This window comes from Apium graveolens, chromosome 6 (genome assembly GCF_009905375.1).
Source record: "Apium graveolens cultivar Ventura chromosome 6, ASM990537v1, whole genome shotgun sequence".
Classification (NCBI taxonomy): domain Eukaryota; kingdom Viridiplantae; phylum Streptophyta; class Magnoliopsida; order Apiales; family Apiaceae; genus Apium; species Apium graveolens.
The window spans coordinates 73550542-73571263 of record NC_133652.1 but is presented as its reverse complement, the minus strand read 5'-3'; the positions used below and the strand labels follow the sequence as shown (position 1 = coordinate 73571263).

Genomic DNA, 20722 nt, shown 5'->3' with positions numbered 1-20722 from the left:
AACTAATTCCTTGTCTTTCAAGACGCGCTCTCAGAGAAATATTAAGAGTGAGATGCCCTTTATTGGATGACACTTCGTGAGATTCCGAAGTGATGTTTCTACATGAGATGGTTTCGGCATCCCTTGAGCTTTGTAGAAGATAGAAGCCTTCTAAGAATATTGATCTTTGATTTGGTTTAATTACATGAAGATTTTGTAGAAGACCCTTGTCGAGGTAGATGCTCCTTTTACAAAGGACGCGCCCTCCAAGGATGATTTCCTTTGTCGAGGTAGATGCTCCTCTTACAGAGGACTCGCCCTCCAAGGATGATTTTCCTTGTTGAAGTTGATGCATCTCTTACAGAGGACGCGCCCTCCAAGGATGATTTCCTTTGTTGAGGTTGATGCGTCTCTGACAGAGGACGCTCCCTCCAAGGATGATTTCCCTTATCGAGGTGGATGCGTCTCTGACAGAGGATGCGCCCTCCAAGGATGATTTCCCTTATCGAGGTGGATGCGTCTCTGACAGAGGACGCGCCCTCCAAGGATGATTTCCCTTGTCGAGGTAGATGCTCCTCTTACAGAGGATGCTCCCTCCAAAGATGATTTCCTTTGTCGAGGTAGATGCTCCTCTTATAGAGGATGCGCCCTCCAAGGATGGTTTCCCTTGTTGAGGTTGATGCGTCTCTGACAGAGGACGCGCCCTCCAAGGATGATTTCCCTTGTTGAGGTGGATGCGTCTCTGACAGAGGACGCGCCCTTTAAGGATGATTTCCCTTGTTGAGGTTGATATGTCTCTGACAGAGGACGCGCCCTCCAAGGATGATTTCCCTTGTCGAGGTGGATGCGTCTCTGACAGAGGACGCGCCCTCCAAGGATGATTTCCCTTGTCGAGGTAGATGCTCCTCTTACAGAGGACGCGCCCTCCAAGGATGATTTTCTTTGTCGAGGTAGATGCTCCTCTTACAGAGGACGCGCCCTCCAAGGATGATTTCCTTTGTTGAGGTTGATGCGTCTCTGACAGAGGACACGCCCTCCAAGGATGATTTCCCTTGTTGAGATGGATGCGTCTCTGACAGAGGATGCGCCCTTTAAGGATGATTTCCCTTGTCGAGGTGGATGCGTCTCTAACAGAGGACGCGCCCTCCAAGGATGATTTCCCTTGTCGAGGTGGATGCGTCTCTGATAGAGGACGCGCCCTCCAAGGATGATTTCCCTTGTCGAGGTGGATGCGTCTCTGATAGAGGACGCGCCCTCCAAAGATGATTTCCCTTGTCGAGGTGGATGCCTCTCTGACAGAGGACGCGCCCTCCAAGGATGATTTCCTTTGTCGAGGTGGATGCGTCTCTGACAGAGGACGCGCCCTCCAAGGATGATTTCCTCTTGTCGAGGTGGATGCGTCTCTTCCAGAAGACGCGCCCTCCAAGAATGAATACCCTTGTCGAGGTAGACGCGCCTCTTACAGAGGAAGCTCCCTCCAAGGATGATTACCTTTATCGATGATGATGCTCCTCGTAAAGAGGACGCGCCCTCTAATTCAGAGATGTTAATTTTATTTGAGGAAGACATCGCCACTATAAAGGGCGCACCCTCTAAAAATATATGATTGTAGAAGATCGTAAAGGTTTTGACTTTGAGTGAAATAAATGAATCACACTATTTGTGGAAAAGACGAGATCAACGATTTAGAGTTATGATTTGACAAGGAGCAAGAAATCAAATATGGAATGGTGTTGTGTTGTTGATGAAAGGATCACTCTCACCAACAAAGCACGTCCTGCTTTCATCAAAGATTATTTATTACTTGGAGATCAGAGAAATGGTCTTTTATTCTGGTTGTGCCTTCCCTTAGAGAGCGCCCTCTAATGATGACCCTTTCAGTTTAAGGCGCGCCTATAGGAGACCAATATTGGGATAAAAAAGTTTGAGAACCCTCGAACCTTTGTTAATGGATCGTGCTTTTCCAAGGTATGTGAGGTCCACACTTTTGTACAATTTCTCTTGTTTCTTACGCTGAGTTAGCTCATATAAGCTTAGAGATATGGTGCATAAGTGGTAAACCTCTCTAGACACGCCAAGGTTAAATCTATTAAGATAAGAAGTAGTAGAGAGTGACAGATGTTACGCTAGGAGGTGTAAAGTTATTGTATAGATTCATGAGACGCGCATTCATCCAGGGCGCGCCCTATAATGTTTAAAGAAGAAAAGAGCAGGATGAAGAAAGAGGAATGAATAAGTTCATAAGGGAATACCCTCAAATTGGTAGATGCTCATACAAATTTTATAAGTTTGCTAGGGGGGTTGAAAATTCCAATCCCATTTTCAATGGCATATGGAATTTGGGGGGTAGTTGTTATGCCCAAAATTTGGTATAAATCTTGTTCGGGTCAAAACCGGGTCAATTGGTCAGAATTGGGATATTGGTGCCTCAAATTAAGGAAAAGATAAGGCATTCATTTTATTACGAAGGAAGAAGGCACGCCCTACAGGTATGGGGAGGCGCCCCCTTATGCATACAAGAAGAGTAATGCCGACGCCTTACATAATCAAGGCGCGCCCTCATTGGTGAAGGAGGCGCGCCCTTTTGATATATGAAGAAAGGAGTTCAACTGATTCTTAGAGCTATCCCTTAAGGTATTAGAGCGCGCCCTAAGTGAGAAATATAGCTTGGATGGGACTTTAACATGGTTATTTGGACGGGCTCTTTGGAAGATTCAAGGAAGATGGAGATTATTATTACTAACCTATTTGATGCAGGTACTCTATTGAAGAACTCCTTCCTGTAGCACATCTACAGGAAAGGCGGTGTCCGTGGTCAGAGACCTCCAGGGGTATGCCTGGACTGAAGGCCTCCTCCTGTGGTCAATGGGTGTCCTCATTGGGGATGTGGGGTGAAATCTGGTGTGTACTTTGGGAGCTCTGTCTCTGTAGTCAACGGGTGTCCTCGTTGGGAGACTTTGGAGTATCCTGCACTTTGCACCCAAAAGCTTGGGATCACTTGTCCTGTAGTCTGGTAGGGGCTCCTTATCGGGGGGCAAGGATGCGTCCAACATTTGGGGTGAACCACGGCTATACCTGCATCCATGGACTAGAGAAACAGCTGGTAGCGGAGGGTTATCCTTGGCCAGGGAGATGCCTTATCCGTGAAGTCTCGAAGCCGCGGACGAGCCTTGGGCCTTTGTGGTTGGGCCTCATCGGCGGACATTCCTAAAGCTAGTAGAAGACGGTTTCCAGTGGGTTTCCCATTGGGCCTTGGGACAAGAAATCTAAGCCCGTTAGGTTTCTTGTTCCCCAAGAACTACGTGGGCTTGATTCCCTATAAATAGGGATACGTAGGCAAATTGTAAGGGGTCAGAAGTGAGAGCCTAAAGAGCCACCACTAACCCTAAGCAATCTCAGCCCCCAATAATCTCCACCACCAAACACTGTTCATACTTCCCAACGGATACTGTTCATTGGATCCACCGGGTCCTGTTCACGTTTTTGACAAAGAACCACCATCACAGATCTTATTTCCGGCTACGAACCTCAAATTTTGTTATTACCAAATTCCTCCGTCAATATTAAACTTCGGCATTCATGCACCTCATTTTATAGTTTTATTGAATTGGGCAGGACTAACTGAAACTTCAAAAAAATATTTAATCAAGATAAATTTCTCTGATAATAATAAAATTTGAAAATTTTCCTTATACCAGTTATAAAGTTGTTATGGATAAAAAAACATGTATTTTTTAATGCGGATGTTTAATATCTGGGTTTGATAAGTTTCGAGCTTTAATGGCTGCGCTTGTATTTCGTGGCTTGAATCTGCCCTCACAAGATGCCTACGTACCTTGGCGTATGCCAGGGATCAAGCCAAAATGTAGTTCTTGGTGATACTTTCCCTCGGGGCTATGGCGGTGAGAGCTCACCAAGGACGTAGTGACTTTCATGTGACTAAGTCTAAAACGCCATTCCATGTAATTACCTTGTGGCTTGTAGGATGTCTTCGCAACTTTGTGACGTGTGGAACCCTTGTCCAGAGAAAACGTCATGCTGAAGTTGAAGGGTAAGACCCTTTATATAGACGTTGAGAGTCTGAGAATTCAGGTAGAATTGGGAGACTTGATGGGCAAATCTCCACCTCAGATTGGACTTTGGAGTCCTAGAAAGCAGGAATTAGTTTCCTTCTGAATTTGGGTTGTTTGGAAGCTACTTCTTGTAGAAGTAGTTACTTATTTGAACACATTTATTGGGATGCTTAATTAACCCCTTTATTAATTATAAATTTAATAAATACTTAGGGTTTTCGGCCTCATTAATTGGGCATTCCCTTTTAACCAAATCAGGTCTAATTAATGCGACATTAACTCCGCAATTAATGTTATTTTTATTCCCTATCAAAAGTAATAAATTTTGGAATTTCTTTTCATACTATTAATTTCAGTTTCAATTTTTTGTTTATAATGTTAATTTCAATATTTTATAAATTTACTAAAATAAAATTTAAATATGTAATTAAAATTATTTTGTTAAATTTTTTCAGTAGAGTTATAAAAATATTGGCATTATTACTATATAATGAAAATCAAAAATAAAAATTTAGTATTATTTAAAATTTAAATTTATTACTTTTTATCAAAATACATTTTTTAGTATTATTTGAAAAATATATAATTTATTTTAAATATTGTTTTGCTGAAATTTTGGATTTTGCCTTGTTTTAATTCAGTAATTCTATGCATAATGAATGTTCAAATATAAGTTATGGAGTGCAATTCGCTTTTACCAAATTTTCGTTATACATTTTTTTAATGCAAATTAAGGGGTGCATATTGCAGTTATCTCATAATTTTTTTTATATTTTTTAATTAATTGGAAATTGTCAACCTATTGACAACCATACAATTTCAATAAAATGGCGATCAACGTACATGTTTGGGTGTAACGTATTTGAGCTTATATGGGCCATTAGCACATTTCAAATTATAGGGGACTGTTTGGCAAATGAGAATATTTGACTTATTTTATTCATTTTCTTTGATAATTGAAAAGTTAGGAAGTCGAAAAAACTTAACTTACAATTCTTGGATCCCTATAAACCTGAATAAACCTTAGCGACGTCGAGAGGATTAACGAGGACGGCGGAGAGAACGGCGGCGCCGGCAGCGGAGAAAGCTCTCTCACCAAAACCTAAAGTAACATTTCTAGCTATTATATTATGTTGAAATGAAGAATCCATATCGTGTTTGCTTTCTTGTTTGTGGATTGATATAGTAGTAAAATGAATTATGAAATTAGAATATGATTCAATTAATGTCTTGTCTTTTGACATAGTGAGAATTGTTATGGTCCAAGTCTTAGTTTAAAGCGAATTTCTTGTCATCTTAATCATGTTTTTAACAGTTTTCGTTTGTATCAAGTTTTGGTATCATACACTAAATTCTGAAAATGGCTGGTCTAAGAAACACATTGCAAAAATGGAAGAACAGTTTGTCATGATTTCTCTGGAAGAAGAATAACAAGGCGATATAACTTATGCTGACATTAATGAAGGATTAAGTGAGATCGACATAAGGTGGTGCCTCGTGGGTAGATTTCTGACTGATTCATCGATCGATTTTCAAGCCATGCAACACAAGATGGCTTCTCTTTGGCGCCCTGGTAAAGGAATGTATGTAAAATAGGTAGAGGCTAATCGCTTTTTTCCAGTTTTATCATGAACTGGATATCAAAAGGGTATGTAATGGGAGTCCTTGGACGTTCAGACGCTTTCATCTGGTATTTAAAAGGCTTAGAGAAGGGGACAACCTATGAACAAAACCAATCAATAACCTGGAAGTATAGGTGCAACTGTATGATATGGGAGCAGGGTTCATGTCACAAAGGGTGGTCACTGATTTTGGCAACTATATCGGAAAGTTTGTAGAATCGGACGAAAACAATTTTGTTGGAGTCTGGAGAGAATTTTTAAGAGTCAGAGTTGCGATTCTACTAGAAAAGCCTCTCAAAAGAAGAATGAAGTTGAAGAAGAGTGAGTCTAACTAGTGCTGGGTAAATTTCAAATATGAAAGCATCCCTACATTTTGTTTCATCTATGGTATGGTTGGTCACAGTGACAAATTCTGTGAAAAATTATTTGATACACCGGAAGATAAGACTGAGAAGCCATTTGGGACATGAATAAGAGCAGAGTCAAGACGCCGTATGCATACTATGGGAAGTAAATGGTTGAGGTCGGGCGACATATCTCCGGCGAGGAGCACGGTGGAGCAAGGTGGAGATAAGATGGAAACTGGTGCATCTGTGGCGGAGGGCAATCCCATAAAATCAGGGATACGGTTAGAGAGCAATAAGGGGGATACAGTGCGTTTCGGGGGAGAAAAATATTGGAATCACCTAATCAGAATAATATTATCCAAAGTCCGTTACCTCTAAATCAGGGAGCAATATCTGTCACAATGGATAATGATACAGATCGGATCAAAATGAATTAACAATTACTGAACCAAAAAGATGCAGGGTTGACAACGTAGATGGGCCAGAAATATCTGCGAGTTCAGACTTGGAGATGGATTCAAGCCCGAATGAGAATGTGTCGGTTCCAAAAAACTTGTTTTTGGCGGGTGCTGCATTGCAGGCCCGCCACTCCTCATGAGCACCTTAAGTTGGAACTGCCAGGGTATAGGGTCACCCTGTAAGCTTCAGTTCCTGTAGGACGTTGTCCGTAAAGAAAGACCTTCATTTGTTTTTTTAAGTGAAACGTTAAGTAACAAGAAAAAAAGAAGGAATGGGTTCGTTCAAGGTTAAATTTTCAAGGGATGGTAGTAGTTGAAGCTCAAGGTCGTAGTGGTGGCTTAGTTTTGTTGTGGAAAGAAGCATATTCTGTCAAGCTCCTTAGTCTTTCTTCTAACCACATTGATGTACAAGTTCATACAGAGGGGTTTCAACCATGAAGGTTAACAGATTTTTATGGAGAGCCAGATAGAAATCTGAGACAAAGAACGTGGGACTTGCTGAGAAACTTGTCGCGGGATTCAAACTTACCTTGGTGTGTTATAGGTGTTATGAACAACATTGTTAGTCAGGAGAAGAAGAGAGGGGGTGCTGCTTACCCTCAACGTCTTATTGATGGTTTTAACAAAGCTCTTGAAGATGCAGAGCTGAAAGATCTTGATTTATATGGCCACCCATTTACATGGGAAAGAGGTCGTGATACTGAAGAATGGATCGAGATTAGACTTGGTCGAGCACTGGTAACTAATGTTAGGTGGGATATATTTCCACTAGCAAATTTATATAATTTAGAAGTTTCTCCTTCTGATCATAGTCCAATTTTGTTGGACCCAAAACCTGGTCATCTGCAGCGCTCTAAAAGGCATTTTCGGTTCGAAAATGCTTGGTTGTTGGAACCTTTATGCTCATAGATTGTTAAGGATAACTGGGAGGTTGACATTACTCATAATGTCATGCAGAAAATTGCTCTTTGTGGCGAAAGTTTAGAGGTTTGGGAAAAAGAAATCACTGGTTGTTTTAATCACAGAATCAGGGATTGTAAGGAGAGACTTCAACAGCTCTGAAGTGCACGTGATGCCCAGTCCTCGAGGATGTATAAAGAGGAAAAACAAGAGTTATTCTTGATTCTGGATCAGAGGGAAATTTTCTGGAGACATGGGTCTAAACAACTATGGCTACAGTCAGGTGATTAAAACACGAAATATTTTCATGCATCCTGTAATGTTAGACGTCGTACAAATAACATTCAGAAACTCAAAGATACCGACGGCAGTTGGGTGGATTGGCAGACTAATTTGCAGCAGTTAATCACAAGTACTTTCAAGACTTATTCACTGCTATTGCTACTAACAGTTCAGAGGTGATTGATTGTGTAACCGAGTCAATGAGTCAAGCTCAGAATAGAGAGTTGTTAAAGGAAATCTCTGATGATGAAGTAAAGGCAGCTCTCTTCCAAATGAATCTAGATAAAGCGCCAGGCCCCGATGGCATGATGCCAGGTTTCTTTCAGAAGCACTGGAGCATTGCTGGGAAGGATATCATTAAGGAGACTAAAGAATTTTTTACTACTGGGGATCTGCTGCAAGGCCTAAATGACATTAACATTGTGTTGATACCAAAGAAGAAAAACCCGGCAGTCATAGGTGAGCTTCGACCTATAGCTTTGTGTAATATTTTGATGAAGATTATGACAAAAGCTATGGTCAACAGGTTAAAAGAAGTGATCAATGATGTTGTGTTGGAAACACAAAGTACTTTCATTCCCGGTCATTTGATTTCGTATAATATCATGACAGCCTACGAAGTTATGCATTATCTCAAATGTAAGAAAGTAGGGAAAGATAGTTTTATGGCGCTGAAATTAGACATGAGCAAGGCCTATGATCGAATTGAATGGGATTTTCTGCGAGCTATCCTTCTAAAGATGGGGTTTTCAACGTGGTGGGTGCACTTGGTTCTTCAAAGTGTTACTACGGTTCAGTATACAATGATGCACAGTGAATACGAAATGGGTCCAATAATTCCTACGAGAGGAATTCGTCAAGGCGATCCCCTCTCCCCTTACATGTTTATCATTTGTGCTGAAGGTCTGTCATCTTTGATTCGAAAGTACGAATTTAAAATTTTGATCCATGGAGTTAAGATCTGTCGAAGAGCTCCCATAATCTCGCATATGTTGTTTGCCGACGATAGTTATTTCTAATGTTAAGCTGATACTTCTGAAGCGTCGAATATATTACAGTTGTTGAATGTGTATGAGAATGCTTCAGGTCAAAAGGTGAACATTGACAAATCATCAGTATTCTTCAATACAAATGTTATCGAGTATAATAGTAAAAATATATGCATGACATTACATATGAGAGAGGCTGATACTCATTGTAAATATTTGGGTCTGCCAAATATTATAGGGTGAAATAAATCAGCAATGCTGGGCTTTTTGAAGGATAAAGTGTAGTCGAAAATCAGAAGTTGGGATGGTAAAACTATGGCCCGGTCGGGAAAGAAGATTTTGGTGAAGTCAGTGGTGCAAACCCTTCCATCCTACACCATGTCTGTCTTTTTATTGCCTCTCGAGATCACCAGGGACATAGAGAAAAGCCTGTCAAAATTTTGGTGGACCTCTAAGCCAACAAATTCATCGCACATAAGTTGGATGAGCTGGGAAAGGATGTCAAAATACAAAACTGCAGGAGGCTTGGGATTCCGCAATTTCAGAGATTTTAACTTAGCCATGTTGGGTAAACAAGGTTGGCGTTTCATCACCAATCCTGAGAGCTTAGTCTCAAAAATTTATAAGGCCAAATATTTTGCTGGTGGAGATTTTCTTACTTCTAGCTTGGGCCATAACCCCGGTTTTATTTGGAGGAGCATCCACGCAGCAAAGTAATTACTATTGGAGGGAGTAAAATTGAGGATAGGCAAAGGAGAAAGCATATACATCTCAGGTCAGCCTTGGTTGCATGATGACACCAACCCGTTTATTACTACAGAGTCTCCAGCAATTGAAAATCAAAAAGTCCCATCTTTGTTCTACTTAGATGAAAAAGCATTGGATGTCGGGATTAATGAAGATATATTTAATAATAGAGACTAGAGGCATATTCTAGCTATCCAGTTAAATGAAGCAAGTCATGAAAATGTGATGTATTGGTCACTTGAAAATTCTGGTAATTATTTTGTAAAGAGTGCGTACAAATTTCTTTAGGTGCAAAAGGGTGCTTGGAGTGATTAATATAATTCTGGTATTTGGAAACTTTTATGGAGCGTGAAAACTCCTCCAAAGGCGTTGAATCTAATTTGGCGTGCGCTTTCACAATGTTTACCAACATTGTCTCAACTGTAAAGCAAACGAGTCATAATTCAAACTCTCTGTCTAGTCTATCGGTGAGGAGGAAACTATTCTGCACAGTCTGGTAATATGTCTGTTTGCAGCCCAGTGTTGGAGTCTTCTCAGAGTAGTGATCAGCCTAGGTCAAAACATGAATATTATTAGTTGGATGGAATTGATGTTGAGTTCGGGCTCAGTACAGCAGCGTGCGGAATATATAACGCTGTGTTGGGCCATCTGGAGGGCTCGATCTAGTATGGAACCAGAAATTCTCATTTGTTAACAAGATAGTAGCAGCAGTGAAACAGTACCTTACACAATGGACAATCGCCCAAAACAGGTCTTCTAACACTCTTCTTCAACCACAGGCTAATGGAGATTGAGTGACTTCCTGGGTAAAGCCCCAACCAAACACAGTTAAGGTGTCCGTTGATGCAACTATTTTTGAAGATAGGTCTGAAGCTGGTTTTGGAATGGTCGCTAGAGATTCAGATTGAAGATTGATAGAAGTAAAAGTATTGACTGGGTCGAAGTGCACTAGCCCAGTTCTTGCGGAGGCCATAGCTGTGAAGGAATCCTTAAGCTGGATTGATCAGAAGAAATGGTTATCAGTTACCCTGGAGTCTGATTGCTTGGTTGTGGTTCAAGCCATCAGGTCTGCAACTCCAATGCGGTCTCATTTTGGAGTGATTATTTCAGAATGTCGAAACTTTATGCAGCGCCTAAACAATGTTTAATTGTTATTTGTCAAACAGTCTGCAAATATGGTTGTATTTTTATCCAGGTCGTAGTTTTGATAGGTCGTCTATTCCTATCAATATTCAAACTTGTATTGAGATGGATTTAAATTAATAAAATCTTCAGCCTTTCGTCAAAAAAAAAGTTAGGAAGTCTAACATTCCCCGTCCCATTCTTTGTCGGCCCATTTTTGTTCATTTCATGTGATACTATTTTGACGTAATTCTGTTATTTTTATTTTTTTATGGTGATTATTCATTTAAAATTCTTGAAGTTTATTGGCTACATGGTTTTTTAAAATCAAATAATTTGTTTAATTATTTTAACTTTATTATGCTCTACTGATTTATTTTTACTTTATTATGCTCTTTATATTACGTAAATGTTATAATTTTTACTTCATAATTTTGTCCTGAACGACATAGTTTAAATGATTTTAATTTTAAAAAAAATCTTTAAAATTATGCATTGATAAAAAATTTCTCTAAATTCAATATAATTTTTTATGTTTTTCTTGTAAAAAAAAATTAATAACTTATAAATTAACACTTATCTAAATTTATAAGTAAACTTATTCAAATCCCTAAATTAATTATTAACACTCATATGATACTGTTTTTGTCGCTCTTATTTTTTTACATTCCGGAGAGTATTTGAACCGAATTTTAAAATTTGCTATTCAATTATATTATATTTAAAATTTTAATTTTTTTAAGAAAATTTGTACTTAAAAATAATGATTTACCAAACACTTGAACAACTCATAACTAATTTGTAAATAAAATTATTCAAACACCATTGTTGATATCATGAATTTTTCGACTTTAAATTATAAGTTATATTTTTAAGAAATCTCAAAGAGCCCGATATGTTATGGCATAGTCAAATTTGACACGCAACGGCTGTTAACAATGCTCTAATATTTGAATACAAAATGGCAGACAGGAGGAGTATAAAAAACAGTTTGGTACTTGTGTACTACTTTACGAGGACTATACGAAAACAGAGCATTGTAAGTTAAGTAGACCGTGGACTGGTAGGTGGATATATCATCATTTTTGGTTCCAGTTTGACGCACTTCCGCAATGTATTTCATTTTATTATGTCCAGTAGGCAGGATTCACGTAAGAGCAGGGCCTTACCCAGATATTCAGATGTCCTAATCCAATTTCTGAATAGTGCCCTTGTTTTTCAGGACAGTAAAAAAATATTGTATGTAAAATCATCTTATGTACTAATACATACTTATAATTGTTTGGTTGCTCCTGTCTAGGCATTCGGATTGATCGTCTTACCCAAAGATCAGCACTACATAATAGTAGCACAACCGTGTAAGAGTAGCACAACTGGTATTCAAAAATAATCAAGGACAAAAATTTGTAATATTGAAATGTCTACTAACCAATACAAGAATCGTAATAAGTTGTAAAAAATAAATCCGTGCGAAATCTTTGCTTAGGTGTTAAATGAATAATATATTGATGCGAGTTAAAGTGTGTTGAGTAGCTCAGACAGCGGCTATAGTTCAGTCATTGCAGGCTGCTGCAGCAGACTAGTAGGTACGCAAGCAGGGTAGCAGTATCTCATATTTCTGCACTATGAAGTAGGTACATGTTACTGTGTCATTTCGGTTCCTAAAAGTCAGGGAAAAGGGACAATTTAGTTAGGTGATGTATAGCGTTAGTATTAACGTAATCAGCCAAACAAAAAACAACATGTTCATTTACGACAGTCGACTCCATTAAATATTAAAGCTTATATGATTTCCATCTATTATTGCTTCCACCAAATGTATTGAAAAATATTCATGTGGGTCCAAAGTGCCAAACAATACTACATTGCTGCTTCTTTGCTACACCTCTGCATGACTTGAAATTACTCTATATATTCAACCACATGCACACACTAAAATTATACTCCTCTTTGTTCATTATATAATCTACAAAGAGAATATCAACATCTCCCCAAGAAAGGTACACAGTTTCTCTACAACACTACATGTTTTTTGTGTTTCAAAATGTGTTACTATAGCTAAAGATTAATTATAAGTTTAATTTGTTTGTGCAGAATCAGATATTTCACTCAAATGGCACCAACAGTCATGGCTACAGCTAATGACAATGGTCATTCTGCTAATGCTAAGCCACTCAAGATCTTTGTGGGTTACGATACCCGCGAAGATCTTGCTTACAAAGTTTGTCACTATTCGATTTATAAACGATCTTCGATACCTGTCGAGGTCATACCTATTAAGCAAACTGAAATGAGGGAACTTGGACTGTATTGGCGGCAGAGGGAAAAGGTTGAGAGTACTGAATTCTCTTTTACCAGATTCTTGACACCATATTTGGCTAATTATCAAGGTTGGGCTGTGTTTGTTGATTGTGATGTCTTGTACCTGGGTGATGTTAAGGAACTATTTGATTTGATTGATGATAAGTATGCTATAATGTGTGTTCAACATGATTATTCACCTAAAGAGACTACTAAAATGGATGGAGCTGTGCAAACAGCTTATCCAAGAAAGAACTGGTCATCTATGGTTTTGTACAATTGCGGGCATCCTAAGAACAAGGTTTTGACTCCTGAGGTTGTGAATTCGGAGTCTGGTGCGTATCTTCATAGGTTCCAGTGGCTTGAGGATCATGAGATTGGATCAATTCCATTTGTTTGGAATTTTCTCGTGGGGCATAACAAGGTTGTCGAGGATGATCGAACTACTTTTCCTAAGGCTATACATTACACGCTTGGAGGGCCTTGGTTTGAGGCCTGGAAGGACTGCGAATTCGGAGACTTGTGGTTGAATGAGTTGGAAGAGTATAACAAGACGACTGAGAAGAATGTATATTAGCTTATTATTCGTTGTTTGTGTCCGGTAAAAGTTATCTTGTGCACACTTGTTAAAGAATCATATATACTTTGTGATTCTTGGTATGGAGTTGTAATGCATTTACATTTGGTTTCATATCTCATCAATAAGGAATAATAAAACTGTGGCTCTCTGTTACTAATTACCACTCCCTCCGATCTCATCCCATTTTATGTGAATCACAGCACATCGAGTAAGACTTGAGGGTCACACACTTCCCTGCCCAACCAATCAATAACCAGTTAATATTTCTTAAGATAAGTGTAGGAATGAAAATAAGTATGACTTCTAAAGTTTCAAAAACTAGTAAAACAGAACGGAGTAAAGACTGTTATTTGCATATTTCAAAAGACAAGAACTGAGGAGAATGAGTTCAATAGCATTTAAATTACAGTTGCATAACAATAAGCTTGCTGTGATCAAGCACTTCATACTGGTTCAGACTGATAAGACAGGTTTGTGAGCACCAAACCAAAGACTCTGGGTGTTGCCAATAATTTTATGAACATAAATGAATGAACTAAAGAAATGGACTAAACCGATTTGTAAATGCAACATACGAAAGTTATATAGATTAGCTCTTTTAAGTACAACCCCCCCACTCCAAGAGGGTGAAACGCCGGATATCCATAGACATCATTATTATGCGGTAGGATAAGATTAGTTGCATCTGTTAGCACTCCAGGGCATTATTAGAATAGGGTCTCTAGCAGTTCCGGAGAAGACAAACTTGCCACTGATTTGAACTGCTATGCAAAAATAAATTAAGGAATCAAGCTGCAGAAAAGTGAAACAGTGCATAATGACCGTCAAAGATTTGAATCTAATGTTTATATGCTAGAGATCTCTTACCTTGTCTTGTTGGTACTTGGCACGTATAGCATTGAGATGGCAATTACTGGTGTTTAATTGCAAAATTTGCATCTCAAGAATTGTGGCTTTGAGATCCGATGCCACGTAAGAAGTGTAATGTTCCAGCGTTGGATTCTGCATGGGTAACAGGTTTCAAGTCAAAATCCCTGGCACAACTAAAGCTGAAGCGTTGTAAAAAGTTGATATTAACATAAAGTTCAAAAGCAAACCCATGGGTGGCTTGATTGATCTAAAGTCCATTTGGCGAGAAATACAGCTGATGCTGCAACTGTCGATGGGATATATTTCAGGAAGCTATTATCAACCAATGTCAGTTCTGCCAGATAATTGGACAGGAACTCCAGCTCAAGACTTGGGCTCTGCAAAGTTAAGAGTTCCAGGTCAGCCATTCATTCTATTATAGGCCAGTAAGTAGGGGTCCATCTTGCAAAGGACCTACTCTATATGTTTTACCTTGTAAGAAGCTTGCGCTGCCCTCAAAAATCTCCTGTAGACATAAACTGTGGTTAGCAATTGTACTAGAAGCTTATAAACTAAAACTAGTTTAAGAGACTACATAGCTGATTCACGTTTTTATTTGTACCTAAGAAAAGTTTTGATAGTGGGTGCAGAAAGTCTAAACCTCAAGTCTTTCAAAACTTTGCTCTCCATTACAAGGACCTGCAGGTTTACTCATCAGCTACTGCTACATCAAAGAATTACGCGCAGGAAGGGCTCTCTTAAATTGTTATACGAGTTTAAGTAGAATATTTGGTTATAGCTAAAAAGTGCAGCTAGTGACTGCAATAGCAATGGCTAAACTTTGAAATGCATCTTAAGAAAGAAAATTTTGTCAGAATTTACCAAAGTAACTTAAGATTATGGTGTATCAAATCTATGAAATTTGCATCAAACAAGAATATCAGATTTAACATTGAGTAGAATGAAGCAAATAACTTAGCAATACAAATAGTTTTACAGGGGGCTTATTAAGAGATAGAATTGATAAAACCTGCATCAACCTATTGCGGAATGCGGAGAAAGAATAAAAATATTTTGTCCGATGCCAAAAGACAAGATTACTTTTATACAAATACCAAGTGTTTCAAGATCCATAATGTGGAAGCTTAGGAAGATCACAAACCTCTGTCCTGGAATAAGTATTGTCTGTGATGAGGCAAAATTCCTCAATGCGCGGTGCACAAATTTCTTCATACTTCCTTTAAATCATAGAAAGGAAATGAATATGTTACCAATGTAATGGAGGGACAAGAGCGTAATTTAAAGAATGGAAAAGTGGAGAACAGAACAATTAGGAAGAAAAATGTGGTAGAACTCCAAAACATAGCTACAGAGTATTTAAATCAAGACTCAGTAGATGGTGTACTAATTCTCGGCAATTAACACTAGTACACTACATCTTCAAAATTTTGGCAATTGGCTTAAAGATTAATCAATAATTATTGTACAGATAATAGAGCTTAGTAGCTTACGAAGCAATTAACATGCAAGTTATGCCCAGCAACTGAAGTCTTTTCCTTTCAATGTAGTACTCGGAAAGAAACAAATCAATGAGATGCACGGTGAGGTAAAGTGTGTCCGGCACCAACCTGTACTCCTCAGACACCTGAAACCCAAATGTGTACTTTAGAATGCACATTTCTTCAACACACTGTATGTCCCGAATCCAGATAGTCAGATATGAGTTATAGAGCAAGACAGTGGAACTAGAGCATTCACACAAAGATAATAAGTTAAAAAGGGAAAAAACAAAAAGAGTAAAAGACGTGGGATGGATTAACAGTAATGTGTAAAAATAGAAAATATCTAGAGGATCGTTTTTCCCTCATTGTGAAGACAATACTACTGCTAATTGCATTTGTATCAAATGAAGTCATGTACTACAAAGAGCATCGTATACTACAAAGAGCTGAGATGTAATATTAAGAGAATGAAGAGATATGACTTTTATAAGTTAGCGAAGGCAACACTCACAGAAACTACAGTAAGAAAGATAATTGTCTCCTAATAAGAAGAAAATGCAAAAACCAAGTCCATTTTGGCGTTTTGTTCTTACTAAATGTATCGATGTCATGTTGACATATATAAGCCTCCTTAAGGAAAGCCATGGCAGAGTAATACGGACAGAATAGACTTTTACTCCATTTACTTTGATTAACATCAAAGGAGCATGAGCATATTCATATTTGGTGCAAACTTCATACCCCCGCAAAAGGATACTTGTTCAAAATACTCTGTCGATTTACTGATGAAAAACAATATTATAAGATAAAGATTGGAGATACTTAGTTTGATAGGTTGCACCTTAATTTATATAATATATTGTATTTTTAGTACAAAACTACAACTTCAATCTCTTTTCAACTACTCTCTGAAATAAGCAAAGATTAGAATGATCAACTACGAATATTAAGAATAAAAAGCATTACAAACCTCCACAAGCCAATCAACCAGAATTCCACGCATGCCCTTGGTAATATCTTGTTGAACAATTTCCATAGATTTGGAATCTGGTCTTCGCATGAGCTAAAGAAAGAGAAAGTTGTACCACGACTCAGTATAGGTAGTGAGTAGTCTTGTCTAGTGTGAGAGAGTCACAATGACTAGCTTCTACATTAGGAAACTAATAACATGAGCCTATATTGAAATATAATGTCAATATATACATAACATTCTTAATACCAACATATCTTTTTGAGGCTATTGTGTGAAATATGTTACATATTTTCGAGCCTATATAATTTTAACATCGATGACTAGTAAAGGCTTGAAGCCCAAAGGCTTAGCAGAGGTACAGACAAAGAGATAGGCTTCTTGGCCAACTATTTTACAATCGGAGTCCTCTCCCCTTGTATGCCTTTGACGTGTTGGATTCCAACTTGTTACTGTGCAAACATAATCCAGTATATACGACTTTTTAACATCAAATTGACAGACGTACATTACTTCAAAGTTGCATTCTTCATAAAGCATTTGTTAACATGAAGTTCTACAACCATTTCACAGTTATGCTTGAAGAACAGCTAGATTCAAAGAGGTAAATAGATATTAATATATAAATATGACGAACAACAGTATTTAAACACAAACCTCAGCGACTCTTAAATTGCTATAGATGTCTGGAGCATACTGTCTGCACAACTGAGGATCCTTATAATCGGCATCGATGTCTACAAATTCTGGCTTTGAACAGCTTGTCAACATCACAAGACCTGTTTTTTCTTCTGCATTCATCAAAATTTATTCTTACGAACAAGTTACAAGTTTACAACATAAGGCATCATTATTCATATACTTTAAATAGAGAGAAGTAGAACAATCTAGCCTTGGTAAAAAATTTGTAGCCAATAGTGGTGCACAAGCAGCTAGGTTACGCAGATTCATCAAGCGGATGTACGAAGTTAACAGAGCAACCTAACTACTAAAAGAGTAATGCTACGTACGCCAAATTTTTTCCTAAAATAATTACAAAATGACATTGCATGACAAGTGTCAAAATTTAATTCATGGGCGCATAGTATGCACGCGGGTTCTCATATTATTATCAGGAAAGTTACCATTTTTAATATAATTTGGGGAAAATTTTGTAACAATCTTTGGGGTCCCTAGCATTTTCCTAGGAAAAACATGTTTTAACCTTCATAACTATGTCACAGAAAGCTAGAGCATGGAGCATTAAATTACGAGGAAAAAAATGCTCAAATCATTTAAGACAGTAAGGCTTTTATACATGACCTTAACCTGTTTATCATTTTTAAGAAGTGTAATGTTTCATAAGAGAATTTTACAAAAACCAAACCTTTGTTTGGGGGCACTCCAGATTCTGGTACATCATGCGAACGAATATCTTCACATGAATCTTTCTCAGCAATTGGCTCAGGATGTGCATTTTTGTCCAACAACCACAAACCTGCGGACTCAGCTTCTGTTTCTGTCAATGCAACTAACTGACCAGTTTTTGTTTTTGAATTATGTTGAACCTTCAGTGCAACATGTGATGCTACAGGCGACGCTACCTTGGAGACATTAACTGCACCTCTTCTAGTTTGACTCGCATTCTTTTTCTGATAATATGATTAAAAACGAAGTAATGATTATAGCCTAGCAAATTGAAGCTACCGCATGGTTGGAGGGAATGGAATGAAATTTGCAATATTTTGTGGGTAAAAGAATCATAATTTGTGTAAATTTTTATTTATCCAAACAAAAACGAAAAAAATCATTATAGTCATTTTTTCCTTCCATTCCATTCATACAAAATAAAAATAAAGCTAGAATCCCACAAAATTGTAAATGAATGCTTCATTCCTACTATTTTTTTCTGAGATACATCGTCAAACACTTCAACCTCCCTGTTTTCTTTTAATTCTTCCTTTCTTCACATTCATTCAATGTCACCATTTTTCTTTCCAATTTCTCGAATCATATGGAACATAAAAGAATATGTCAGTAATTTATGATTAAGATGTATTTGAGGGCCAACATTTAAGCAGTTAAAAGTCGAGATTTCTTTTTTACATTAAACTACTCATATTAGATTTGGGAAACAGGTTCAACTTTTTGCTCAAATTTACATCACATAATATGGAAGGATAAGGATGCAGTGCAGATAACACAATAAGGGAATATTTGAACCATCACTTCACCTTATCAAGCAGTACACAAGCAAGATCGATGTAAGGAAAATAGAGTTACGCACTCGTTAATAAACAAAAAGTAAATACCGTAATTTTAGACGCATTGAAGCAGTTTGTATTCAAATTATCTCTGTGAACATTTGATACATCTTTGAGCACTGCCCTTCTTTTGTGCTGGTTAGTAGGAGCACAACTATCCTTTTCAGCCCGAGCTACTCTTTTAGAGGTTATCCGTATATCCTGCTGCTGGCCTTGCTGCTTCGATGAGTCTGAAATAAGAAGTCCTTCGGATGATAGTGAGGAGGCAGCAGCAGCTTGTGCTCTTGTCACTCGAGCTGTTGGTTCTCTAACAGTAGCAGCTAACAGATTTTCCTTCTTCATCTCTAAACCTTAAGCAAAGAGCAAAGAAGGCTTACTAATTTGAAATAGTAGCCTTCTTACCTGCAATAACTTGGCCATGAACACTTGCAGAAATTTACAGTGGCAGCCATACTGTATAAAAACACTTAAAAATATCACTAAATTTATGTAAGCTCCAGTTATTATCGGATATCACAATAACATAATAAGATGATCAATGATGGAAAAAATCATGACAAAAATTTTAAAATTTTACAATTAGAGGCATGTGAAACAACACTAATTACAACAAATTAGCTTGCTAATAGTAGATCCTGCTAAAAAAATGACAAACATCTATGATGAGAAATAACTTGGAAAAATGCTGCAGCACATATACAATGATAAACAAGACACATACGCTGCAGTCACTCGTTAGCACAAAGAAATACAAATCATCAACCTGAAAAATTATATAATTTAAAAGCCAAATCAAACTCTTAAATACAATAACTTCAACAAAAATCCCAAAAAATAAAATTAAAAATCAAAAATTCCTTTAAATCACCATCAAATGAGGTACATTATCAAAAAACTTCGCCCACTGTCAAGAACCGCAAACAATCACCACTACAAAAAAAAACCCATCAGATCAAATCTTTTTCTTCAACATTAATCACATTGAGCTTTTCAAATTTTTAATTTTTTCTTCACAATATCAAGAAATACACACATCTAAAACCCCTCCTAAAAATCTCATCTTTTTACAAAATTTATGTTCCAAGATTCCATACATTTAAAATTCATAACCAGTATAAAAACCCCACCATCAAATCAAATTCTTTTTCTTCGTCTCCTTGTATTAAGCTCTTAAATTTTGTAATTTTACTTCACATTATCAAGAAAGACGCATAACTAAAACCCCACATAAAAATCTCATCTTTTTAACAAATTTTTGTTTCAAGATTTAATAAATTTGAAATTCATATGAAAATATACAAACCCCGCAAGATCTTTTAAAAATGACCCACAAAAAAGAGAGAGAGTTGAAATTAAAGTACCTCTTTTTGAGCTCAAAGAAATGAAAGAGAGAGATCAGAGAGGGATAATCAAAAGATGAGGAGAGAGAATAAGAAAACACATCGCACTATTCAAGAGCGGGACTATGGAAAGTTCAAATTTCACAAATACACACACAATACATACACGCCCGTATTTTTATATATAAGTAAAATAATAATTCTGATATGTTCAGTCACTTTGTTGACAGGGATGGCTCTTTGGTTTGACTTACGTTGATTACTGTGTTAATTTTTGTTTAATTAAACTACTTATGTTATTTCCTTTTTTAATTCTTTTGTCAGGTTTCCTTTTATATATTTAATTTAATTTAATTTAATTTAATGGCCCCATTTGTTGATTTTATTTGGTAATAGTTCCTGTTAAGGGATGTTGGAT

At 37.4% G+C, this 20722-nt stretch overlaps 2 protein-coding genes across 7 annotated transcripts; one reads left to right on the top strand and one right to left on the bottom strand.

The window, feature by feature from the left end:
- Positions 1-12371: 12371 nt before the first annotated feature.
- On the top strand, positions 12372-13560 carry LOC141663654 (protein CDI-like). The gene is made up of 2 exons (XM_074469444.1): positions 12372-12519; positions 12614-13560. Exon 2 carries the CDS (start codon positions 12633-12635, stop codon positions 13395-13397), a length of 765 nt encoding a protein of 254 aa, XP_074325545.1. The 5' UTR covers positions 12372-12519; positions 12614-12632; the 3' UTR covers positions 13398-13560.
- A 162-nt stretch (positions 13561-13722) lies between these two features.
- Positions 13723-20463, bottom strand: LOC141668852 (cyclin-A2-4). 6 transcript variants are annotated; one of them, XM_074475875.1, is made up of 12 exons: positions 20326-20463; positions 19013-19366; positions 18088-18352; positions 17379-17512; positions 16722-16814; positions 15761-15894; positions 15412-15487; positions 14872-14948; positions 14742-14775; positions 14498-14647; positions 14268-14402; positions 13723-14164 (listed from the first exon to the last, which is right to left on the bottom strand). In XM_074475875.1, the coding sequence occupies exons 2-12, from the start codon at positions 19304-19306 to the stop codon at positions 14108-14110; spliced, it is 1449 nt and encodes a 482-aa protein (XP_074331976.1). In that variant the 5' UTR covers positions 19307-19366; positions 20326-20463; the 3' UTR covers positions 13723-14107. The 6 variants fall into 6 exon arrangements, with proteins under 6 accessions (XP_074331976.1, XP_074331981.1, XP_074331978.1 ...); XM_074475880.1 differs by having other exon boundaries at positions 13723-14161; XM_074475877.1 differs by having other exon boundaries at positions 19013-19417; positions 20326-20445.
- Between the last annotated feature and the right edge of the window lie 259 nt (positions 20464-20722).

Coding starts and splice junctions, on each gene's coding strand:
- LOC141663654 (XM_074469444.1), top strand. CDS start 12,633: ATGGCACCAACAGTCATGGCTACAGCTAATGACAATGGTCATTCTGCT.
- LOC141668852 (XM_074475875.1), bottom strand. CDS start 19,306: ATGAAGAAGGAAAATCTGTTAGCTGCTACTGTTAGAGAACCAACAGCT. Junction 17,513..18,087: donor TGGAGTGCCCCCAAACAAAG/GTTTGGTTTTTG, acceptor TGATGAATGCAG/AAGAAAAAACAGGTCTTGTG. Junction 14,776..14,871: donor ACTATCAAAACTTTTCTTAG/GTACAAATAAAA, acceptor TTATGTCTACAG/GAGATTTTTGAGGGCAGCGC.